The sequence below is a fragment of the Ascaphus truei genome, chromosome 14 (genome assembly GCF_040206685.1).
Source record: "Ascaphus truei isolate aAscTru1 chromosome 14, aAscTru1.hap1, whole genome shotgun sequence".
NCBI classification, from domain to species: domain Eukaryota; kingdom Metazoa; phylum Chordata; class Amphibia; order Anura; family Ascaphidae; genus Ascaphus; species Ascaphus truei.
Genome location: NC_134496.1, coordinates 27,868,653 through 27,893,649, shown reverse-complemented (window position 1 = coordinate 27,893,649; position 24,997 = coordinate 27,868,653). Strand labels below are relative to the sequence as shown.

General features: G+C 44.2%; 1 protein-coding gene across 1 annotated transcript in view; it reads right to left on the bottom strand.

Annotated features, from left to right (window-relative positions):
- The window catches only part of RASA2 (RAS p21 protein activator 2), a 92,361-nt gene that overhangs the window by 34,904 nt on the left and 32,460 nt on the right, over nucleotides 1-24,997 (bottom strand). Inside the window, exons 3-8 of the mRNA XM_075570220.1 lie at nucleotides 19,085-19,188; nucleotides 17,068-17,162; nucleotides 8,130-8,203; nucleotides 5,697-5,780; nucleotides 4,058-4,130; nucleotides 2,961-3,037 (exon numbers count right to left, since the gene is read on the bottom strand). Coding sequence (XP_075426335.1) covers nucleotides 2,961-3,037; nucleotides 4,058-4,130; nucleotides 5,697-5,780; nucleotides 8,130-8,203; nucleotides 17,068-17,162; nucleotides 19,085-19,188 — 507 coding nt within the window. The remainder of the gene's footprint in view (nucleotides 1-2,960; nucleotides 3,038-4,057; nucleotides 4,131-5,696; nucleotides 5,781-8,129; nucleotides 8,204-17,067; nucleotides 17,163-19,084; nucleotides 19,189-24,997) is intronic.

The following is a 24,997-nucleotide window of genomic DNA, read 5'->3' as shown; positions in this document are numbered from 1 at the left end:
ACTTTCTTTTCTCTGCACAATATTTTTCGATGTTCTGGTTACACTGACATTCTCTACTGCTTATTGCAACAAGTTCAGGACATTATCTGATCTACTATCAACATACAATCTCAGGCCCTCTCCTAACAGGATTTTTTCTATAAGACACTTTTTTCTTATTGAGCCGAATGAGATAGATAGATATAGATAGATAGATATAGATAGACAATCAAAAACAAATAGACGACACCGCTCTGTGGCAAACAAAATGCTTTTATTTGTGCGAGCTTTCGAGATTCACTGATCTCTTCTTCCGGCGGTGTTACAATGGATAAAGCAAGAAAGGTTTAACTTGGAAACAGTGCATCTTGGAATGTATCTGTGACTGAAACCTATCCCTCCCCCCTGTGCTGTATGCGATTTATGACTTGAGGTGTTAAATGGTCCCTGAATGTTAGTGATGTAAGAGAGAGTGTGTGTGTGTGTGTGTATGTAAATATAAATGTATGAAGCTCCCACAGTGTATACAGCGCTTTGCAAAAGGTGTGTGTGAAGCGAGAGTGTATACCAATGGTGTGGGTAGGTGTAGAATTGTAAGAGGATGTTCCTATACTATACTATGTGGTCCCTATTGGAATATAGGGATAGAATTACATTATGTATTTGTATGTGTAAGAGACAGCTGTGTGTGCGCATTCATATAGCGCCGTATGTATCGACATGGCCTTTAGCACTCATGGGAAGAGTTCTCGTGTCAGTAGTGACTCATGAAACTGCGGTCTCAGTTTAAGCCACCATTAAGTGTCCCGAACAGTTGTATAAATTTGTATTCATGCAACCGTATCTCTTTTGGTTTTCTAAGATTACCTTTGAGTATGGCCACCTTCAGATCGTTCATCTTATGGCCAGAGTCAGAGAAACGTTCGCCGACAGGACTGCCTCTTGTTCCGCGTGTGATGCAGATTCATTCTCTTGTTTAGCCCCTGTCCCGTCTCACCTATGTAGTAGCAGCCCCATGGACATTTCATGCACATGATGAGGTACCAGACATTGCTGGAGGAACAGGTGAACCTTCCTCTGATTTTGTACTCCAGATTCCTGTGTGGTATTTGTAATGTGCCCGCTGTGTGGAGCATTGCGCAGGTTTTGCATCTTGCGTCCTGGCATGGTCTTATCCCACATTCAGTTGTACTGTAGAATACTTTACTCCTCACCATCATTTTCTTGAGATTATGAGGTTGTCTGTATGATAGTACGATCTGAAGGTGGCCATACTCAAAGGTAATCTTAGAACACCGAGAGACGGTTGCATGAATACATATTTATGCAACTGTTCGGGACACTTAGCTGTGGCCTAAACCTAGACTACAGTTTCATGAGTCCCTACTGACAAGGGAACTCTCTTCCCATGAGTGCTAAAGGTCATGTCTATATACTAGTGTTGTACCGGGTACAGTTTATTTATTTATTTTATTATTATTTTTTTTTAACCGGGTAACGGGTACCCGGCCAAAATGTAACGTTCTACCCAGCCGGGTACCCGTTACTCGGTTGGCACTTATCTGCAGGGTGGAGGAAGATATCCTGTGGCGGCGGCAGAATCCGAACCGTCTTCAGCCGGCGTGGAAGCAGCACGGATCCATTCCACACAGCAGGTAATAGTCAGTGTCCGTGTGAGACTTCTGCCGGGGAACCACGTGACCGGAGCAGGAGCGTTTCTATTGGACAGACGTTTCTACTCCAACCCACACCATTGGTATACACTCGCGCTGCATACACTGTGGGCGCTTTATAAATGTATTTTCACACATACCTAACATTCATGGACCATTTAACACCTTAAGTCATAAATCTCATACAGCACAGGGGGGAGGGATAGGTTTCAGTCACAGATAACATTCCAAGATGCACTGTTTTTAAGTATAAATCTTTCGTGCTTTATCCATTGTAATATCGCTGGAAGAAAAGATCAGTGTATCTGGAAAGCTCGCACAAATAAAAGCATTTAGTTAGTCACATAACAGTATTGTCCGTTTTTGCACAGACAAGGCGCGCGCACAGACGCGCACACCGGCAAGCAGACAAACATTTTGTCTTTTTGGTTTTGCTATTGTAAAGTCTATTAGACTACAACCCGCCCCACACCTATTATACTAGATAGAGTTGCTCTGATCTTAAAAACACACCAGACTGCGGTTATTATCAAATATAAATGCACATTTCCACACTACTTAATAATCAGAAGGCAAAATCCCAGATGATACAGCAAGGTTTAAATGAATATTCCACAAATAGATATTTTAATCTAAGGGACTTGTAGGGGTATAACCAGAGGCCGATATGAACATCGTCTTCATCAACCCTTTTAATGTTTACGGTGCCATCATCATGTACCAGGCACCCCTCCATGAAGCAGTCACTCTCCCCTTCCCACTCCATCTATCCAGGGACCAGCGGCATCACGTGCTGGGGCTTCAATGGTATGGAAAAGGACAACCAAAATCTATTTTTTGCTGGATGGTTTGGGTCCTTTAAAATCACCCAAACAATTAGTTGGATGTTACTAAATCTTATGGCCCTGCACATTTTCCCTGTTGGATCGTGAGCCCGAGGCCCTTATCCAAGATGCGTTGAAGTAGCTTCCCCGTGCTGGACAGGACTTCAGCCCAGTTTATTTAGACTTGTTCTCCTGCAGAGAACTTAATTTAGAGGTGCTCAACTCCAGCCCTCAAGAACCCCCAACAGGTCAAGTTTTCAGGATATCCCAGCTTCAGCACAGGTAGCTCAATCAGAGGCTCAGTCAAAGACGGAGCCTCCGATTGATCAACCTGTGCTGAAGAAGGGACTGATTGAGCCACCTGTGCTGAAGCAGGGATATCCTGAAAATCTGACCTGTTGGGGGGGATGGAGTTGTGCACCCCTGCTGTAGCGGACACGAAGAGACCAAGTGTAATAAAAAAAAAAAATCTTTAACTACAAACCTGACTTCCAGCTTCTCGATGTCTTCCTCCTCCACCTGAAACTGGGACTTCTTTGTGTAGCTACTTGACCGTGTAACCTGCAAGAAAACACCTGTTACAGATCCGGCATCAAGGTACTGTACAGCTATTTTTTCTTTAAACAAACATGCAGCACAACGGCTTTTTCTCTTATTTATACAGTTACTTATTCAATTTCTTTTCAAAGAAAAGGAGATTTAATTCTCCCCCTCAGTTTTTACAGCATGAAATTTGCATAAATATCTCAGTTTTACAGGGTGGGGAATGCAGGGGTCACCCAAATGCCGCTAGCTTCAGCTACGGTCCCCCCCCCCTGGTTTCTGAGATACTTCCCAGTGCCGATAAAGGTTTTAAAGGGGGAAAAAATAGCTCACATCTTGAGCCAATAGGAAGCTGCAAAATCATCAGTTCCTATTGGAAGGACATTTAAATCCCCTTCAAACACCCGGAAGTGATGCCCGTAACTTCCCCAGTAAGTATCTCAGGAACCGAGAGGTCATCGGAGCTGAAAAATATCAGTTAATCTCTGGAAGACCCTCCGATTCCAATCCTATAACAAAAATGGAGGTTAGTTAGGGGGACTTTCTTTTTTTATGTTGCCTTGGCCACAACTACTACAATGGAGTATCACTTATTGTTTCTTCCTGACTTTCATTATTTGCTTTCCAATAACACTTTGCATGCCCCATAACATTGGAGCGCCCTCTTAAGTGGCACCCTGAGGTGCACTATGACGTTTTGCTGGTTTCTAGGGGAGATCGCGTTTGGGACAGAAGACGCGGAGCACCAGCTCTCCCGCTCCCGACATCAGGGGCAGATCGCGATCATGTGACCGCTACGCCAGTGACTGCATGACCCGTAAGGTCCACGGCACAGCGGGCCTCCAACCTCACGGCACAGCGGGCCTCCAACCTCACGGCACAAGGGGCCACCAGCCTTCCCGGTGACTCAACAGCTCATGTCTGAGTGCTGCGCATGTCGGCATTTGTGGTATTCTGGATGTTGTCACATCGCTCCGCAATGCGTTGCAGGTTCGCTGGCAAACAGGGTGATAAAAACACACACACTAAACCGATTACCTCAAAGTAGAATTTCTCGTTGAACTGCGGGTTGCTGGTTTTCTTCTTCACTTTGGTTTTCTTTTGGTCGTTTCTTCCAACAAAAAATAAAAAAAAAAAGAGCAAAAAATGTGGTGTTTATAGACAGGGAGAAAATGACATGTGTTTAATGCATTCACCTTGTACAGAAGGATGAGGGCGTGATTTAATGCGTCATTAAGAAGGTGTAATCCCGGCCGAAGGGAAAAAAAGAACTAAAACTTCTGTTAACAGTTTACCAATCTGATTGCCTGTAACAAACGTAACATAAATGTGCTAAAAGCGAAGATGTGGCTGCGTTGGCTTCTTTGGATTAAAAACGGCATGTCTTAAGGGCCTCTGAATGGAGAAGTGTTTGTCAATCAAGTGATTTTTCCTGTTATGCCACTGTGTCCTTATCAGAGAGCCAAAAAAGATCCTCATCAGTAGGGGGAGAGAGGGGGGAGACTTTGCAAACACTTCTTGAACACACAAAAATGGAGGGTATTAAAATACCCGGAATCATTGTCTGCAGCTTACATCAGCAAACGCACAATCTTTGGAATCTATTTTCTTTACAGAATCGGAACCAAGCTATCCTGAGCTCCACGGACCCCTCTATCTGTGCCCCTAATATGGAATGAAAATAAAAGATGGCTGCCGCGGTCAACCAATAGGAAGCTGCAATGCCACGTTCTGAGGATATTCCTGTTTCCCATTGGCCCGCAGGAAGTAAGGCTGGGATGGCACCCATATTATTTTTGCAAGAGATATCAGAAACACTTTCCCATAAAAAAAAAAGGTGACTCTCTCATCAGGGAGCTTCCCAGGAGACATAGAGGGGTTCATCTCTGGAAGACCCCCTAGTTCCGTCTTCTGTATAAGAAAATAGAGTATTGAACTACCGTACAGGATGTCATAAATAGGGGTGAATGCAGCAGATTTGGGGTCGTGAAAGAGACATACAGAAACTCTGGGGTATTCGGTCACCTCAAGTTGAAAATTAAAGCCCACCAAGCATATACATCAAAATCAAACACTCATAGCTGTGATCTAGATCAGAGGTTCCAAGCCTTTTCTACACTGCATACCCCCTCCTACAAAGTATTTGTTCCCCGAAGCCCTAATTAATCAATCTTGTTGTCGACACAGACTATCACCAACACAGCTGTGTGACTGATCCCAAGCAGTATAGTGTTCCAAGTTCATGAGGGGAACACACGCTTGATAAGGACCCAAGTGGCACCTCAGTGTGTGCAGACATCATCATGATAGATAGCTGTCAATTATTGCGGGAACATCCAAAGTTACGCCCCACAATGCCTTGCTGCTGTGGATGCAAAGCATTGTGGGGAGCAACTTTATAAATTCCTGCTGTAATTAACTCATGCTAAGGTACAGTTTGGCCACTATACTACCTGGGATCCGTCATAAGATTTTGGGCGAATCTCTTGGAGACTACTAACGCACCCTTTTGAGAATCAATAATCTAGTCATGTCACAAAGACATCGGTTTAGGAGCAGCAAAATCTCCCATTTACAACAAGGAACCATGCTTGGGATGTTTTCTACGGGGCACAGGACGCCTCAAAATCGACATCAGGAAAATTCTTGCCCTTACGGAATTCCCATCTTAAATCACCTGGAAGGGCCCACCAGAGAGACGGTGGCGTAGGGATCGCAGCTCTGCCCGTTCACCAGGGGTAACCCTTCGCACTCCAGTATACTGAGACAAAACAGAAATGGAATTTAGCAGCGTAATGCGTTAATATTGTAACCCCTTCTCTGTCAGGCCTGCGCTACATTGCCACGTCCTCTGGCAGCCAGGGGGTTAAAGCAGAAGTCACAAGACTAGTTACAGAACAAACATTTCCCCCAAAAATAGTTAAATACACCCGCCGCCCCCCCCCCCCCCTCAAACAACCATTTCTAAAATCATTTTTCTGCTGGCTTTTAAATATGGCCATAGTTATGAACTTCCTAACAGCATTACAGGGGGTCCCCAGAGCCGACCCACGTTATTTTCAGCTGCAGGGGACCCCCTTGTTTCCCCGATAATGCTGCAGGTAACGTCGCTACAGTACCCTGCAGGGAATACAAAATGGCGCTTCAAGTCTCCTGTCACGCTGGCCAATAGGAAGCCACGACGTCATCCGTAAAGGCTTCCAGTTGGCCCGCAATACACAGAGATTTAAATACAAGGAAGTAGCCACGCTACCCGGGTCCAGCTTCGGGGCCCCCCTGCCCCCCATTCCAGGAGCAGGACTGCTGCTTAAAGAAAAAATTTATTTCTACAAGTATTTAGTAATATATAATATTCAAACTTTTTTAATCATCAACATTATGGTGAAGAAAAGCTTTTACAATCCAATGTCTCATGTCTTGCGGTGATCAGACGGTTTGTCAGTCCTTAAAGCCAATTGTTCAAACATAAGTGGCTGGTTTGATTAAGTTCAGCGGACCAAGGAAAAAGGGGGAAACATTCATTTGGAGAAAAAATAAAATAAAGATACAAATAAGTGAAATGGTTAATTGAAATGAAGATTTCGTCTTTCCCAGGAAGCTGATTGCACAGAGAAGTTGATCAAAAATATTTTCATTAACGTGGGACTAGGTTTAGAAAGCTGAACTATAAAACAAGTGTTCAATACCACAGTATTTTCGCTGTATTTCATACCCAATTAATACGGTCTCATATTGTGTCATGGTAACCTTTAGTTTGCATTGGGTACTGGGAAGAGTTCAATTTTGAGCACTGAATATTTAAGCCACTTTTATCTCCTAAACGTAGCATCGAAAGTTAAAAATAAAAACCGGGTTTGACAGGGCAAGAAGGGCCCTATTAAGTTAAAAAAGTCCATATAATTAAATTCCACCGGTTTATTACATGATCTAAATGTTGCATAAAACATTTTAACCCCATCACTACCAGCACCAAACTGCTCTGTCTGTTATCAGACTACTCCGTGATGTCACGGACCCCTCGGTCAAGAAAGGGGTTAAGCGTCGCAATTCTAGTAACACCACGGAGCACACGCTTCAACTACGAAATTACAAGATTTCAATACAGTGTTTATTAAAAATCCCACTGATTGCAGTCAGGATTAATTTTCCGCTTACGGGACAAATCTCGCCGTGGCCCTCATTGCACGCAAGCCGCCAGGTGACTGGCTGGACGGAAATGTAGAGTGCTGTGTATTTGGGGATGGGGCAGTGTGGGGGCCCGCTGACCGGCACTGATCTAAACAGGTATGCCATGGTCATGGCCTCACTATTTAGGGGGCGATAGGGCTGACGGCGCCATTGGCAGCGTCATGTGAACCTCCCTGGAAAGATCACGTCACAGATGTGCAGGAGGTCCTGTGGCACTGTAAAGGTTAATAGCAGTAGGTTCATACAATAAATATCTTCTAATAGATCAGCAGAAAGGCCCATATTTACTAAGCAGTCTTTTTGCCACAAGACCCCTCCCAGCATATTCAGGTGAATGTTCTTGCAAGACATCTATCTGCACTGGGAGAGGTGGGTTGGCATAGCACCGCTTAGTATCTATGGGCCAAACTCTTTATCCAATGGTGTCCATATTTTTTTTTAATAGTAGTGGTACTGTGCCTTTTACTTGTGTACAGCAAGTGAAGGTGCTGGCTTGTACGCAGCAAAGTGGCGAGACGCTGTACCCTCCAGTGCAGCCTCACTCCCCCGAGCGGCATAGGACCTGTACGGGGTATAGCGCACAGGGAAGGGTTCTGTTTAACGCTCCAGCCTTTGAAGTGGGTAAAGCCGGGTTGGAATCCCAGCACCCCTTGGGCAAATCACCATCTCCCATTCAATATCTCACAATAGATGGTCAGGTGCTCGGGGCAGAGCTCATTGTACCTGCAAAAACATCTATGCACAGCGCTGCCTGCCCCAGAAGTAACAAACTACATGTTAGTAATAGAAGTTACTATATGTCTACCCACTTTCCATTGAACCCCTTACATGCCAGAGGGGTCTGCTATGGCAGGAAAATGGGCCGTGATTTACAACAATAGCTGATCCAGCTTACGGGTAGGTTTGGCCCAGCTGTACTTACTGTACCATAAGCTGCTGGACTGATCCGTTGTCTGTGATGAGCTCGTTCAGTTTGAGCTCCAGGTGAACCTTTCCCTGCAGAGAGGATGAAAAAAAAAATGGCGCGTTCAACGTCAAGTCCGCAGTTACTAAACGGAGTGACAAAGAAACCCGGGCATTGTAATGTAGGGTGCCATCATATGTGCATTCCCACAGGAGGAGAGTGGTCATTAACCCTTTCCTTCATAGGGGCTGTACAAAGCATTGCAACAGGAAAGTAGTTTGGATGAGAGCAGGATATCTGCGTATCTGGATTTGCATACGCTGAGCAGTCGTGTGTCTGATTACTAAACATTGGGACAAAGGTCTACTGGATTTACACAATACTTATGCTCTAGAAAATGGCTTTAATAAACCCCCACTATTTGATTAAAATGTGACACACACACCTTGCTCCTGCAGGTGTGCTGTAGCGGGACAATGCGCCAGGAGACACAATTGTGCTTGAATTAGGCACACGTGAAAAAGCAAAGGGGCTAGCGCACCAGTGGATGCAATAACGCCTGCTACATCTGTATACACACCAATACATATACACACAATCATACTGTATGTTTGTATGCATTAAAATATACCTTTGTGAGTACACACAATTTTATTAAAATATCACACACACCACTATGCATCGTACTTAAACATGCATTTATGTGTGTATATAAATATATATTTCAAATAGATAAAGTAACAGCACGGTCTGTATTCGTGCCAATACTATTTATTACATCTTGATTGATGTTTCTGGGCCTCTCAAGATAACCAGCAAGAGACCTTTTGAACGCTCAGTGGAAAACCGGCACCAAAAACGGGCGTCTCAGCGACATGAAAACGTTTTTGTAGCGACACCTCAAATTAGCAGAATGACGTATGTAACAGAGTAAGTGAAGTGAAAAAAATGGTATCAGCATCTGACTAACAAAGTGATGACAATAAAAGCCATGCGTGTCCTAGTTAAACGGACATGAGTCAGTAAGTGTGTCACACTCCCGTGTCCCAATACGTATCTGTAGGATTAGCTGCAATCAGGTAACTTCATTTCAGTGTCGGCATACACATCACTATAGGGAAATGGCAAAAGCGCTACCAACATAACATATAGGAAACGTGCTCAAGATATTTAACATAATAATCTCTAATGGATATCGATATGCTTGTACAGTGACCCATCTTGGTGCCCCAGCAATTGCCAAACCAATTGCTTCCATAGTCAACTCTATCCTGTCTGCAGGCCATATCCCTAAGACCTGGAAAGCTGCCAGAGTTGTCCCAATCTTCAAAAGTGGGGACAAAAACACTGTCTCAAACTACAGGCCAATCTCCTTCTCCCAATCCTATCCAAAGTCATGGAAAAATGTGTCCACTCCCAATTAAGTGATTACTATACCAAGACAAATTTCCCTAGCCAATTCCAATCTGGCTTTCGCCCCAAACACTCTACCGTAACTACCCTGCTAAACGTTTGCAATGAAATCCAGTGTGGAATGGAACAGGGACAACTCACTGGTGCAGTATTCCTAGATTTTGCAAAGGCTTTTGATACTGTTGATTATGCTATCCTGCTTAAACTCCAGAGCTCTGGAATAGGGAAGCATGCTTTAAACTGGTTTCAGTCCTACGTATCAGGAAGATCCCAACATGTGTCCATCTCTGGCTCTAACTCTAACCCCCTGGATATCACCTGTGGTGTCCCGCAAGGCTCTATTCTGGGGTCCCTACTCTTCTCAGTGTTCATTAATGATCTTCCCACAGCTTGTAAGGAAGCTTCAATACACCAGTATGCAGATGACACAATCCTATATGCACACAGCCATAGCCTCTCCGAGCTTCAACACATACTTCAGTCTGACTTTTTGAGACTCGAAAACTGGATTTCCCAAAACAAACTGTTTTTAAACACTGACAAGACTGTAACAATGGTATTTGGGACCAAGACTAATTTTTTTAAGCTTCCAGCGACTGAGCTCCACATTAGAACCAACGCTAACACCACCCTAACTCCTGTCACTAGTTTTAAATACCTGGGCATATGGTTTGACTCCCACTTAACATTCGGGATGCACATTGATACCCTGACAACCAAGACCTATGCCAAACTAGGGGTACTTTACAGGAACAAATCCTCCCTAAGTCTCCTGGTCAGAAAACGTATCGCACAGCAGATGCTAATGCCAATTATTGACTATGGAGACATAGGGGCCTATGCAGAGAGCAGCGAATTTTAAAAATGGCGAATTTAGTAAAAAGTAGCTTTTTTGGAGAGTTTTCTTCTCCATATGCAGAAAAGTGCGAATTCTGCTATGTTTAACATGGATGCGTGTGGCGAGTTTAAATTGGCGAGATGCGCGCTTCAGAAACGTGTAAAAACAAATTTGCGCCTTTTTTTTCCCATTGCAATGGCCGCGAGCGGCAGCTACTTGCCAATTTTTTCTGGCGAGGCAAAAAGGAGACAATCGCGCCATTTTATTGGCGCGAACAGCCGCTAGATGCCGTTCGCGGCTCTCTGCATTAGGATATTTTTAAAACTGGCGAGATTGAGGTTCTCGCCAGCCGCGAGGCGAGTTTTACAAATAGAAAAGAAAAATTGGCGCGTTTTTCGGAACTCGCCATTTTCTGCGCGATTTTCTCCAAAAATTGGCGAATTTCGAAATAGCGCTGCTCTCTGCATAGGCCCCATAGTATATGGCTTGGCAACTCAATCCCACCTTAGCAAACTTGACACCCTCTACAATTCAATTTGTCGTTTTGTTCTCCAATGCAACTATAACACACATCACTGCGAAATGCTCAAAGAACTAGATTGGTCATCACTCGAGTCTAAGCGCAAAGTTCACCTTTCCTGTCTTGCCTTCAAATATTTTCTGGGCAAGTTACCCACATAACTGAACAAGCTCCTCACCGGAGACTCTCACATCCACCACCAGTTTAAGTTCTTTCAAAACTAAGGCTGTCTCACATTTTAATCTGGTCTGTAACTGTTACATAAGCCTATAATATACATCTTCTCTAACTGTGCATGCAATGTATTGTATATAATGTATACCCTGTTCATTTATGTAACTGTATTTGTAACCATGTATTATTTGTCATATTAACTATGCCCAGGACATACTTGAAAACGAGAGGTAACTCAATGTATTACTTCCTGGTAAAACATTTTTATAAATAAATAAAATAAATCTTGGTGGCATGTACTGAGAGGTCAAGGGGGTTGGACAGGATATTTTAAATGATTTAAATGTCCTGTCCAACCCCCTTAGTGACCGAATACTGTCCTATAGTGTTCCGCCTCGTGATGTAGAGGCCCATATTCGGGCATCTACACCAAGGGGCAGAACAGACTAGCGGCAATACAAGCCACATAAATGATATATGTACTGAGGCAATTAATATTGCCTTTTACTTTATGTGAACTAACTTTAATGTAAGAAGTGAATTGATTAGAAAGGACTATATTTTTTACACGTGATGCAGCGACCCCTGCCACATCTGTGATTACCAGATTGATTCAGGGAAGTGGCAACGGAAGATGCACAGCACTGTCTGATCTCACTGGGAGCCAAGATACGTTTGATGTTCTTTGTTTTCCTAAATAGTACTGGAGCTTTCACAGGCAGAATGGATCCTAGATGGGGGATCACATTTAAGTATGTTCCAATGTCTTAAGGATATTCCTAACATATCTAGATGAGTGATCACATGTATATATACATGTGTATGTACACACACAAAAAAAAAATTGCACACACGCCAAAAAAGCAATCGAGCATATCAAAACATAATACATTAATTCAGTAATATCTAAGGATATGTTTGTGTATACAGGCGCACGTGCGTATGTGTGCGTGTATGTTCGTGATTGTGTGCATATGTATTTGTATACACACACACACGCACTAGAGAGGGAAAGTCTGCGTTTCTCTCCGAGTGTCACCGAATTGTTACCACATTATACCAGTGTGCACACTCACAGGCCTCACCACAACAGCAGTGTCTAATGTACGTGCAGCTGGTAGGCAGCGGGTGCAGGGATTCCTGGTATTACTGAGGAAGCGACACGTGCCAAAAACTCAATCTAGATTTTCCGCACAAACAAGTTCCAGGTGCCAAAGCGTTGGGTACAGGGAGGGGACAGTGAGCTCGAAGCCTGGCAGCGTTCAGGCAAACTGGGCTGAACTACAGGGCAAGTGAACTCAGAACTTTTTGGAGTTTTTTAAACATGTGTTAATAAAAACAGTTTTGTACTTAAAACATTAAACAAGTATTGTAGAACAGCAGCAGTTAATCTGGCATCTGTGCCACCACCTTTTTAAGTCGCAGGTATGTTTAAATCAAATTCTAACTTCAAAAAAGCGATTAAATCCATGACAATATTTCTTATTAGCAGTCAGATAATGATCCAGGCCGGTTTTTCTTGGGTCTCCCTATATTCAACCGAACAGGCTAAAGAAAGCAATGCAAGAACAGGCTCGGATCAGTCTCACGCTGTGACCTGGACTAAGTCGGAAGGTGAGATTTAAACATGCTTTACATCTGAACCTTTAGCTCAGCACTATAGATAACGTAAGGCAACGCTTATAGTGACGGCGACAGCGATGCAAAGTCGCGTCAAAACAAATGCATTGCCGCCGTCGCGTGCGCTTATAGTAAGCGCGCTGCGACGGATTGGTCGCCATCGCTGGAAGTCATCTCTATTAGATTTTCCAGCGACCGTCACCGGCACTATAAGCGTAGACTAAAGCAGCACTTGTTAAAGAAATGTAATAAAAGGCGGCGTGTTGCAAATAAATGAAACCGCGACTCAGAATTATGATACTGGGAAGCCGCTTTCCCTTGCCCGGTAAGATTACAGCCCTACTTAAATGAGTGGAGCTTATATATCCCCAAGTAACGGAAAGGGACAACTTCATTTTATATAGAACAGAGGCCTATGTAATGGGGAGCTGCTGCCCATAGGAGCTAACGATCTAATCTGAGTGGTGAGGGTGTATGAAGACTGTTTGATTGTATAGGGTATATACATTGAAAACAATGCATGCAATGGAACGCCTTATACAGTACCTCTGGTGGTGACCCTAAAAACACACGAATTCTGAGACGCGGCTGGGTTCTGAAATCATTCTAAGGCCGCGCTTATAGTGTCGGCGACGGCACGGTCGCTGGAAAATCAAATAGAGATGATTTCCAGCGATCGCGACCTATCCGTCGCGCTTACTGTAAGCACACGAAACGGCGGCAACGCATGTTTTGACGCGATGTTGCATCGCTGTCGCGGGCGCTATAAGCGCATTTAGTGCCGGCGAAGTTGCAGCAAAACAAACGTATTGCCGCCGTCGCGTGCACTTTTAGTAAGCGCAACGAAGCGGCGCAAATTTCAGAAGTCGGTCAAATTAGATTTTTCAGAGGCTGTCGCCACATGTGACAGCCTCTGAACCAATCAAAGACCTGGTCGCCCGCGACGTCGCCGGAAAGCAAATTACAAATTTCGCTAGCGGCGACGGGTGACGTCATCCATCACGTCGCCGTCGCGCTCACTATAAGCGTGGCCTAAGTGTCCGTTTTGCTAAAATTAATGGATAAGCCTAAAATAAATACGATTGTAAGTATAGTTTTAGATTTGTTGCATGTTTCCTGCTATATACTGGACAGGAGTTGCTCTCTGGTCATGTATGTGCTTTCATCGACTTAAAGAACCACCCTTAACCACTTCACTGCTAGGTGGCGAGTAAAGGCATGGAGAAAAAATAAATAAGTGTTGCAAATGGGCCATTAGCGTGACTGACAACACAAAAGGTCCAATCAGCTAATTGCTGAGAATTAATGAACCAGAGACCTCGCATTCCATTCAAGTTAACAGAATGTAAGATGTATATCACTTAGCACCTGTTGGTAGGTACGGCCAGTGAGAGGCAACGCAGCAGCTTTTCGAGGAACCGGGATAAACTGTACCAAATCACTGATCATACCGTGTGTCTAGTGTCGCTACCAGTGACCTATGCTGAAGTGTTACACCTTCAGATTACATGTCGGGAAGCGGTGTACCAGCGCTGACTCTTACTGTAAGGAGCCAGGTAACAGGCGTCACCCTGTCCCACCTTACGTGCCAAGAACCGACACTGCCTTCTACATAGCAGGCGGAACTCCCAAATCTGGTATAACCGTGTCTTTCCGGTATAAGAGCGACACGGGCAGGGAAAGGGATCAAGGTTTACAGAGAACAACACACAGCCCCCAAAAATGAAGCGACCCACTGAGATCTCCAGTTCTGCACACAGGCCAAGTACAGTACACACGATTCATAACTCTGATGCAAATGTAATTAATGTTCATAAGAGGATTACATACAGGAAGGGGGAGTATCATCAACAGTTTCCAAGATGGATCAAACTAACCCCTACTATATTTCCCAATTAAAAAGAGCATCTTGCCCCCCAGGTGGATGCGCTCTACCCAAAAATCCTCCTGTGCTGTAGAGCTTGGCTTTATATTTTATAGATAACTTGACTGTTTATTGGCAGTTTAGATTCCCTGTTCAACCTACCAAACTAAAGAAGGCATTAAAGATGGAAAATTATGGCATAAAAAGAACTACTCCCCTCCCTTTCTAAAGATGATGGAACTGTGACAATAGGGCTAAATGTGACTACTTTTAATAAAGGTCAAGCCCTTCATTACCCTTAACCGTCAATAATACAGTTGTATTATGTGTATTTATATCTATGCCTTAGGCCGAGTCCATAGACGGACAGGCCGTGCTGAGGCGTGCGGACGCTCCGCGCTGAGCCCCTGCATCCTCAATGAGGATGCCTTGAGAGGGGGCTCACGCGAGCGTCCGCAGGCGTGCTGACGAGTTGGCTGTTTTTCAGTGCGCTGTCGGCTGAAAACCTCCAATCACAGCACAGCAGCGTCAACGTCACGGCGCCGTGACGTCGGCGCCGTGACATTGACGTCAGTGCGTCGCGAGCGATTGGCCCAGCGACGTCACTGCCCCGCCTCCAACCACCTCCCCCCGGCTCCCTTCGCGCACGCTGGCTCGCCTGTAAGTCCGTGCAATCGCGCTGACTGAAGCAGGCGAGCCTCAGCGTTAGCGCGCCTCCGCTCTCCCCACACCTCTATGGCCCGGGCCTTAGTCTTGTTCCAGCACTTCAGGGACCAGGGGTTAATTTTGTTTTCAGGAGAAATGTTGCAAAGGTTGTCTGTGACCTTTCCCTGTAACAGTTTTCATGTAACCAAAAGTTATGTTGCATTTCAAACGATCAATCAGGGGCTGGGACATTGAAAACACCTGGCCTCAACTCCTTTTTGCATGCAACCATGCTCTGCCAGGGTGTATAAAAAGGTGGGGAGGGAGACCCTTAGGCCTGGGACATACTGCCTCTCAAACGTGCTGAGGCGCGCTGAGGCTCAGGGAAAGCACGCTTTCCCTGGCCTTACACAGCGCGCCATCAGGGGTTGGGCCAATGGCGTCACGGAGCGGCTTCGCCGCTCACGTGACTGGCCCTGCGCTCCGGCAAGCGGGGAAATTTCAAAACGCCGTCAGACACACGCTTCCCAAAGCGTGTTGACGCGTGCGATGGCCCCTGCTGAAGCCGCTCTCATTGCGGCTGCAAGGGCTCAGTGCCGAGCAGCAGCACGGGTCAGCGCATAAGCGCTGACCATGTCCCAGGCCATAGTCTTAGGCCGCGCTTATAGTGCTGGCGACGCAACCGATGACGTCACCCGTCGCCACTGGTGAAAGTTGTAAATTTTAGCGACAAGGCCAGCAACGTCACTAAAAAGGGGCGGTCCGCGCAATCTGATTGCTTTAGAGACAGTCACATGTGGCAACTGTAATTTACCTGGCCTCAAAATTTTGGGGGCAAGACGTCGCATTTGTTTCGGAGTGACGTCGCATGGCACTATAAGCGCAGCCTTAGCCCTCGGATATAGTAGGCATGCACTTGACAGAACAAATGGTGTCACGCGCGCCTGTAGCTTGAGCGATCCGTGGCCTTTGGGATTTCTATGACATACGTGAATGACAGGGAGGTGCGGCTATGACGTCACGAGCGGCTTGCCCTCATTGGCTGAACAGCTCACTTGACCCGACCGTCACGCGACAAAATAAAATGTTGTTGTTGGCTGAAACCGTGGTCACGCCGTATCGCGCACTATGGCCTGCCGCAGAGGTGCGGCCTGTTCGCGCCGCGGCCGCAATATGGACGCGGCCTTAAGAAGCTGTGAGTTGTACTTGGTTCAAGGAGCTACAGACAGAGTTTCAGGTCAAGAGTGCTTTGGCTGAGAGGATTCCAGTGCTGGTGCCAGGTCTGGAGTCCAGAAGACATCCTGTGGGGGAAGATCAGGGAAAATCTCTCCAGGGAGGTCCCTGCGCCTAGGACAACCCAGTGTTTCCCAGTTGTAGAAGCGTGCGTCTGTTTATGTCAGTTGTGGATAACTTTTTTTTCCAATAAATTAATTTTATAAACTCTTGTGTTTGTCTGGCGAATTGATGCCTCGTGCAGATAGTCCTGGTCTCCCGTGACAGGAACAAATATACATAATCCTTCCAGAGCTCCCCTCCCTACCCAACCATCTAAAAATGACAGGGGTGCCCAATGCATTGGGCAACCTCGTCTTTTGTTGTATACATTTGCCACACCCAGTAGCACTCTTTTTGACATAATTATATATTCATGATGTGGTTGGTGTGGGAGTTTGAGCTAGCTGGGAATGTGTGTGTTCATCTAAAAATGAACATGCAACAGCTACATATTTGGTTGTATACAATATAACGAATTGTAAATAAAATACTGTTTATGCACATTTTTCTTGGGTTAATAATAATAAACCGATGTTGTAGAACAGATTCTCATTTAAAATGTTGGAATAGTTTACAGGCACAAAAAGCCAGCAACGTATAAATGTACCTGTACTTCTGAATTGGAATCGATGGGCTGAAGGGAGAACCAGGGCTCGTTACCGCTGTATTTGCACAAATCCTCTTTTTTGATCGCAACTTTTCCTGTGGGAAAAATAACATAGGTGGCAAACCTTTATATAATATCTACAAACACAGGCACACTGAATACACAGATAACCCTGGGATAAATCCAGCATGGTCCCACATGGGACGTTTAACGAGACAGTAATATTTAAAGCAGCAACCCTTCCCAGAATCCTATGGGAATATAACTCCTTTGTAGTCAGTATCTTGACCCCGAGTATGTATTGCTCTATTTTTTTCATGTTTTTAATGTTAATAATCATTTTCTTAATCTCTAGGAGAAATGGATGAGAAGGGCAGTGCACTGCCAAGGAAGCAGGAGGAGGCTCACGGTAGCATAAAAATCACTTTAATGTGTAAAAGGGTCAAACATAGCCCCCCCCCAGCAGCAACAGGTAACACCTACGCGTTTCAGGCTATAAGCCCTTTATCAAGTTGTACCGTGAGCCTCCTCCTGCTTCCTTGGCAGTGCACTGCCCTTCTCATCCATTCCTGCTCAGTTCTGCCTGGTGGATTGCTGCTTTGGGACTGCTCCTATGGATCTTGGAAGTTCACAGTGAGTTGCATTGATGGGGTGATACCCTCATTTTTTACTGTATGGGACAATTTATGTACTGCTTATTGGTGTTTTATGGCACTAGGTACTAGTCCCCTACCCCTATTAGGGTTATCATAATTTATAGAAGCATATTTGGAGTGGTCCCAGCGCTATTCTTATACATTACAAGGCTGGCTTATTCGGAAGCACTGGTTTTCTACATCACTTAATCTCTAGCATCTGAGGTTACTATGTTTACCTTTCGACAGCAATGGATACTGGGGGAGAGCTCCATTTTAATCTCCTGGGCAATTCATATTTCAACGCTTATATTTCGTGAACAGAGCGTCAGACGTTAGAAATAAAAAGTGTTGGAAAATGCAAGAGAGATCTTATAAAGAAAAATAAATAAAAAAATCCATGGCATACAGTGCAGGCTGCTGCTTGAATAAGGTTAACTGAGTTCTAGGAGGGTGGCAAATCAAATCACTGCCGTTTTGGTCTTTTAATACAGATCAGCAATAAAAAGGCACTCTGAAATAATTTAGACGGCACAAAAATCACACTGACAAAAATTAAAGCAAAAAAAGCGCTACCACAACGGTTAGGGGCATTAACAGGAATCAGTGTCATGTCACCGCAAAGTAACCTGCACTGAAATATGGTGATGCAAAAGTGACCTGTATTGGCCACCAACAGGTCAGGTTTTCATGATATCCCAGCTTCAGCACAGGTGGCTCAATCTTAGACTGCACTGAAGCTGGGATATCCTAAAAACCTGGCCTGTTGGCCCTTGACAACTGGAGTTGCCCACCCCTGTGTTAGAGTGGCAAGTCCCATTTATAGCAGGACAGCGGTTAACCCCTCACAGCCCCAGCTGACCTAGAGGTTGTTTGCAATACACACACACACACACACACAAAGTCTGTTTGAAAGCTGCTTTTCTTTTAACCCACAAATCTCTTCCCCATCCCCATTAAACTTGACCAAAATTCAGGTTTGGTAGAGGTCAAAACCGCTGTGTTCAGCGAAACATGCTTCTCTTAAACATGCTTCAACACCTTCGCCTGCTCACTGCAACATTGGGGTAGCTGCAGCAGTAGGAAACCATTACCTCTTCGTTCATTTTTACCCTACAACATTATGTTTTGGCGTCCCTCTACCTCCAACAGAAAAGAAGTTACACAAACAGAGCTAAGAAAAGCTGGTATGACTTTGTATGTGGCAGTCTGATCAATAGAATTTATTCTGCAGCTTTAAAAGCCGTTTTCTGTAAGTCACCAAAGATGCTTAGTCACTGCAAATGAAATGCACGGAAATGTAGCAGTTCTGCAGGTATCAGGTTTAATCAGGTAGGATAGAGAGGCAGTAAGAGGAAATAAGCCAGTGATATGTTGCTCACCTATCCGCAGGTCTCGCTGCAAGACACTCTTATCATACATGTAAAAGGACAGCTGCTGGAATGTGCGAGGGATCTCAAAGAAAAAGTATTCTCCATAAAATGGGCTGTGGAAACAAAAATTACGCGACAGTTAAGACAGAGACAGACAGACAGACAGACAGAGACAGACAGACAGACAGACAGAGACAGACAGACAGACAGACAGAAAGACAGACAGACAGACAGACAGACAGAAAGACAGACAGACAGACAGACAGAGACAGACAGACAGAGAGACAATCTTAAATGCTTACAGCAAAAAACTCAAATGACTGATTACACACTACCCACTATTGTGTATTTTACATAGTTACATAGTAGATGAGGTTAAAAAGAGACACAAGTCCATCAAGTTCAACCTGTGCTAAATTTAGACAGATACGTTATCCTATATTTGCACTTACAGTATATTGATCCAGAGGACGGCAAACAAAAAACCCCAGTGAAATATCATCTAATGATCTCATAGGGGGGGAAATTCCTTCCCGACTCCAAATATTGTCGATCAGATTACTAACAGAAGAAGATGGTACCGGGCGCTTCTAGTGCAGTGAAAGTGACAAGTGTCTACAGATGCGATTCACCTTACACATAAGTGAAATAAATCTAAAAAATAAAGTGACAATATCTACCACCACAATGTGAACAGACTGTGACTATAGTGAACAAATAAATATAATGCAGCAGCTCTACACTCTTAGGCCTGGGACATAGTAAGCGCTTAGGTGCTGCTGCTCGCTCTCGCTTGCTGCCGCTCACTCTACCAGGAGCTTTTTGCTGTCCTGACAGAGGAGACAGCAAGCGCGCTTGGGAGGCGGTTATCACTGTGTGTGTGTGTCACTTGGTAGCTGTCAGTGTGTGTGTGTGTGTGTGTGTCACTGGGGAACGTACGTACGTGTGTGTGTGTGTGTGTGTGTGTGTGTGTATTATATCATATTTTAAAAATTAAAAAAAAGACATGTGAGAATAAATTATTTATTAACATTGTGCAACTTTGATAAATATATTCACGTACGCACGCGCACATGCATACACATACACACACACACACGCATACACATGCATACACGCACACACAATGCACGCACGCACACACAAAGGCACACACACACACAACATAAAACACAGACAGAGCTCAGTTTTAGCACATCCAGTGAAGATCATACACGGTACAGTGCCTAAATATATATGTATAAATAACTATTAAGTAAAATGGTCTTTTTGTTTGACATTTTTGGCCAAAATTGTTGTAAGCCCCTGAGCCAACGGCACGGCAGACCACATTTCAGGGGTCCCTAACGCTAATATAAATTCTTAATAACCTGTGTAATAACAGGAAGAATGATTTATAGTAAATCTGTCAATATTAGTTGTAAAGTTCTAAGTCTGATTGCAGCTTTTATTAACCTGTACATTACCAGGAAAAGCACTCTGTATTAGAGTTGTCACAACCGTACTGCAAGCAAGCCAGTTCCCCTGAGTGGAAGATGCTATGGAGTGAGCCCTTAACCATTTAAATGTGGGAGGGGGTGAGTTTCAATTAGGTAGGAGGTTGCCACCCTCCAAACTGCCAAGACTAGCTGAACAAGAATTGTAAAACATACTGGACACCTAACAAGCTCCTATTGAACCCCCAAAATAACCACAACATATATATAAGAGTGTCACAGAGGAGTGCTACTGAGCATGGCAATATACATGCATACACACACACACACACACAAACACACACACACACACACACACACACGGATCGGGGCAGAAGGGGGACAGACCGTCAGGGGGCGGGCGCGTCACTGGCCGGGGGCGGGCCAATGACGTCACGGAGCTGGTTCGCCCTCATTGGGCGAACCGCTCACGTGACCGGCCTGTCTCGCCGGCAAGCGGGGGAATTTTAAATTCCCATAAGACCTGCGCTTCCGCAAGCGCGCGGAAGCGCAGGTGAGCCCCTACTAAAGCCGCTCTAATTGCGACTGTAGGGGCTCAGTGCTGAGCGGGAGCGCGCGTCAGCACGCTTCTGCCAGCAAGCGCCAAACATGGCCAAGGCCTTAGAGTGGACTGTCCAGGTCCGAAATACAAAGCGTTGTCTTCCAGGTAAGGGGAGCGCTGCAGATCTCAGATGTGATATGTGGAGAAGCAAGAAAAATATAACGGTTCAGACAATAAAGTCAAAGTGTATCCAAAACAATAATGTGTCAGTCCCACTCACATATTTCTTCTGAAAATAGAAGGCATATCAGAGACTCATCTCTCTCTGATAGGAGCCCTTTGCAAGGAGTCTCTGGCCGATGGCTGTATGTGGATGTTGGATCTTGAATGGTAAGCTGTGTGTATGGTAATGCCTATTGCCTCCCTCCCAGGGATTGGGATAAGAAAGAAAGAGAACGCACAATGGTAAAGTATGTAGAAATTAGGTCTATTACATCTATTAAAACATATTATCCACTCACATTTTCAAATGTGTAACCGTACAATGGAGAGAACCACTGGTACACATGGGGTGTACGCCGTCTGCTACTGCTATCTCGTGCGCTTCCGCGTACTTCCTGTGACGGCTCGAGTAAGGGCGGAAGAAGCTACTATGGATGCTCGGCTTTTGCAGTCTGCCAGGACCCTCCGTGTCTGCACTCAATGGTTCCCAAAGCGTCAGATTCTACGCGTTTCGCTATGGCTTCTTCTGGAATCATGTTGCTTATCTCATATGCTTGCTTTATATAGCTAGTACCTCATAGTTAATCAAAAACACATGTGCCCCCACAAATGTTTTAAAGTCAAGACTTTAGACTTTTTCTAGATTTTAAATAAAATATTGTTATATTTTTTGATAATATTGTAATGTTACTTTATGTTTAATAAGGGTCAATTAGACTTAGATTGTGTATGTATTAGTATTATTTTAGTGAAAGTAATTATGCTTAATATCTGCATGTCTTTGCACCTGGCTGCTATGTACTGAGCAGTCAAGTGGTTAATAAAAGATTTATGTGGGGACACGTGTTTTTGATTAACTATGAGGTACTAGCTATATAAAGCAAGCATATGATAAGCAACATGATTCCAGAAGAAGCCATAGCGAAACGCGTAGAATCTGACGCTTTGGGAACCACTGAGTTCAGACACGGAGGGTCCTGGCAGACTGCAGAAGCCGAGCACCCATAGTAGCTTCTTCCGCCCTTACTCGAGCCGTTACAGGAAGCGACGTCAGCGTGACGTACGCGGAAGATCTGAGATCTGCAGCGCTCCCCTTACCTGGAAGACAACGATCAGATTACTCCCAGGATCAACATCTTCCCATGTTTACTTATTTGGTATATTCCTGTATACCTTTGCTTTCTAAAAAGATGTCCAATTTATTGTATCTGCCATCACAGTCTTCATGGGTAATGAATTCCACATGTTAACTGCCCTTACTGTAAAGAACCCTTTCCTTTGGTGCTGGTGAAATCTCCTTTCCTTCAACCTAAGATCGCACTTATAGTGCCGGCGACGTCGCCCGAAAACAAATGCATTGCCGCCGCGTGCGCTTATAGTGTGTGAAACAGCGACAATGCGATGGAGCGACATCACGAAAACTGGTAGCCGGAAAATTCAGATTTTTCCAGGGCTGTCACCTCATGTGACGGCCCTTAAACCAATCAAATGGCCGGAAAAACGCGATGACGACGCCAGACAAAATATAACTTTTGCCGGTGGCGACGGGTGACCTCACCCGTCGTGTCGCCGTCGCCATCGACGGCACTATTGGTGCAGCCTTAAGGGATGACCCTGTGTCGTTTGTACTGTGCTTGGGATGAATAGTACTTTTGAAGGCTCCTTGTATTGTCCCCGAATATATTTTTTAGTAATGCTCATCATACTTCTAATTTCAAAACTCAACACATTAACATAATAATAATAAAAACCGATAGCTTTGATCTTATCTTTGAAAATGCTATCACCACACACCAACAGAATCCACACACCAACAGAATCCACACCCAACAGAATCTGGCATAAAATTCCCCATTTACTATCTCCCCCAACCTATACTATCATATTTACTCAAGGGTGAAATTATCTGTGACTAATCGCAAATCAGTCTGTGGAGACCCCTAGAGGTTTGCTCAAATATCTGTATGATTAAATCCCTATCTTGTTGTGACATAGTACTAATAAACTTTTCCCCCTTTTTTTATTTATTATACATTCGTCTCAGCTTCTAATTTGTCCATCAATTTATTCAAATAATCGTTTAAAATATCTAACGTGGGGGGTTAAGGCTTTATCCATTTCACCATCACTGTTTTCCTTGCTCCCAGCCTAGGGACATTGTTCCTTACATTAACCTCTTTCCAACGTTCCATAATCCCAAAACGCAAGGCTAAGGGCCCTTATTGTAGTTACCCCAATAACTTCTTGAATATACTGCAGAACTTTATCCCAAAAATCATAATCAGACAATTCCATAAACAGCATTTTAAATCTGCTCTTTCCTGGGAGCACTTGGGGCACTTTATATTTAGATTTCTCCATCCCCTTATAATAAATATCAAAAGCATAATAGGCCCTATGCAGTATCTTATATTGCATCTCTCTCCACTCAGAAATTATAATTTTCCTAACACGAGTTAACCCTTCGACTAAGAGGTCAACTACAATTCCTGGGAAATATTTTTCCCACTGCGCCTCCTTTCTAATGTAAACAAATCTAAATTTAGCTAGTCTCTCCTCATAAATCAGATTTCCCATCCCCTTCATTAACTTGGCGGCTCTTCTCTGCATTTTTTCTAGTTCCATTATGTCTTTTCGACGGAAAGGTGCCCAAAATTGTACTCCATATTCAAGGTGTGGTCTTACTAAATCTTTATAAAAGGGGCATAAGTAGGTTTACTTCCCTTCCACCCATTGCTCATTTAATGCAAGATAAGAACCTTTGCAGCTACTGCATGACATTGGGCACTATTGCCAAGCCTGTTGTCTACTAGCACTCCTAAATCCTTCTCCATCAAGGACTCCCTAATGTATCCCCATTTAATTTGTAAGTTGCTTGTTTATTCTTGTTTCCCAAATACATAACCTTACATTTATCTGTATTAAGCCTCATCTGACATTTATCTGCCTAAGTTTCCAGTCTATCCAAGTCCTTCTGGTGAGAAATGACATCCTGTTCTGATTCTACTTCCTTAAACAATTTAGTGTCATCAGAAAAGATGGCGACTTCTCTCAATGCCAACCTCAAGGTAATTAATAAACAAGTTAAAAAGCAAGGGTCCCAGTACCGATCCTTGAGGCATTTCACTAACAACTTTAGCCCAACCTGAAAAAGTTCAATTTTCGGCAATTCTGTTGTCTATCCTTCAACCAGTTTTCAATCCAGGTGCAAATATTTTTACTGGTGCCATCTGCTTTATTGTGTACACTAACCTTGTGTGGAACCGTATCAAAAGCCTTTGCAAAAATCTAAGTAGACTACATCAACTGCATTACCCTGGTCTAAATTCCTACTTATCTCCTCAAAGAAAAAAGTGTTAGTTTGGCATGATCTACCTTCATAAATCCATGCTGACTATTACTAATAATTTTGTTTTCTCATAGGCATTCCTGAATATTATCCCGTACTAAACCTTCAAGTAGCTTCCCCACTATTGATGTCAGGCCTACAGGTCTGTAATTCCCCGGTTGTGATCTAGCTTCCTTTCTAAATATAGGCACCACGTCTGCATTACGCCAATCTTGTGGTACTGAGCCTGTGGAAATGGAGTCCTTGAATATTAAATGTAATGGTTTGGCTATTACTGAACTTTGCTCCTTGAAAACTCTTGGATGTATGCCATCGGGGCCAGGTGCCTTATTTACTTTCATTTTATCAAGCCGCCTATGAACTTCTTCCTCAGT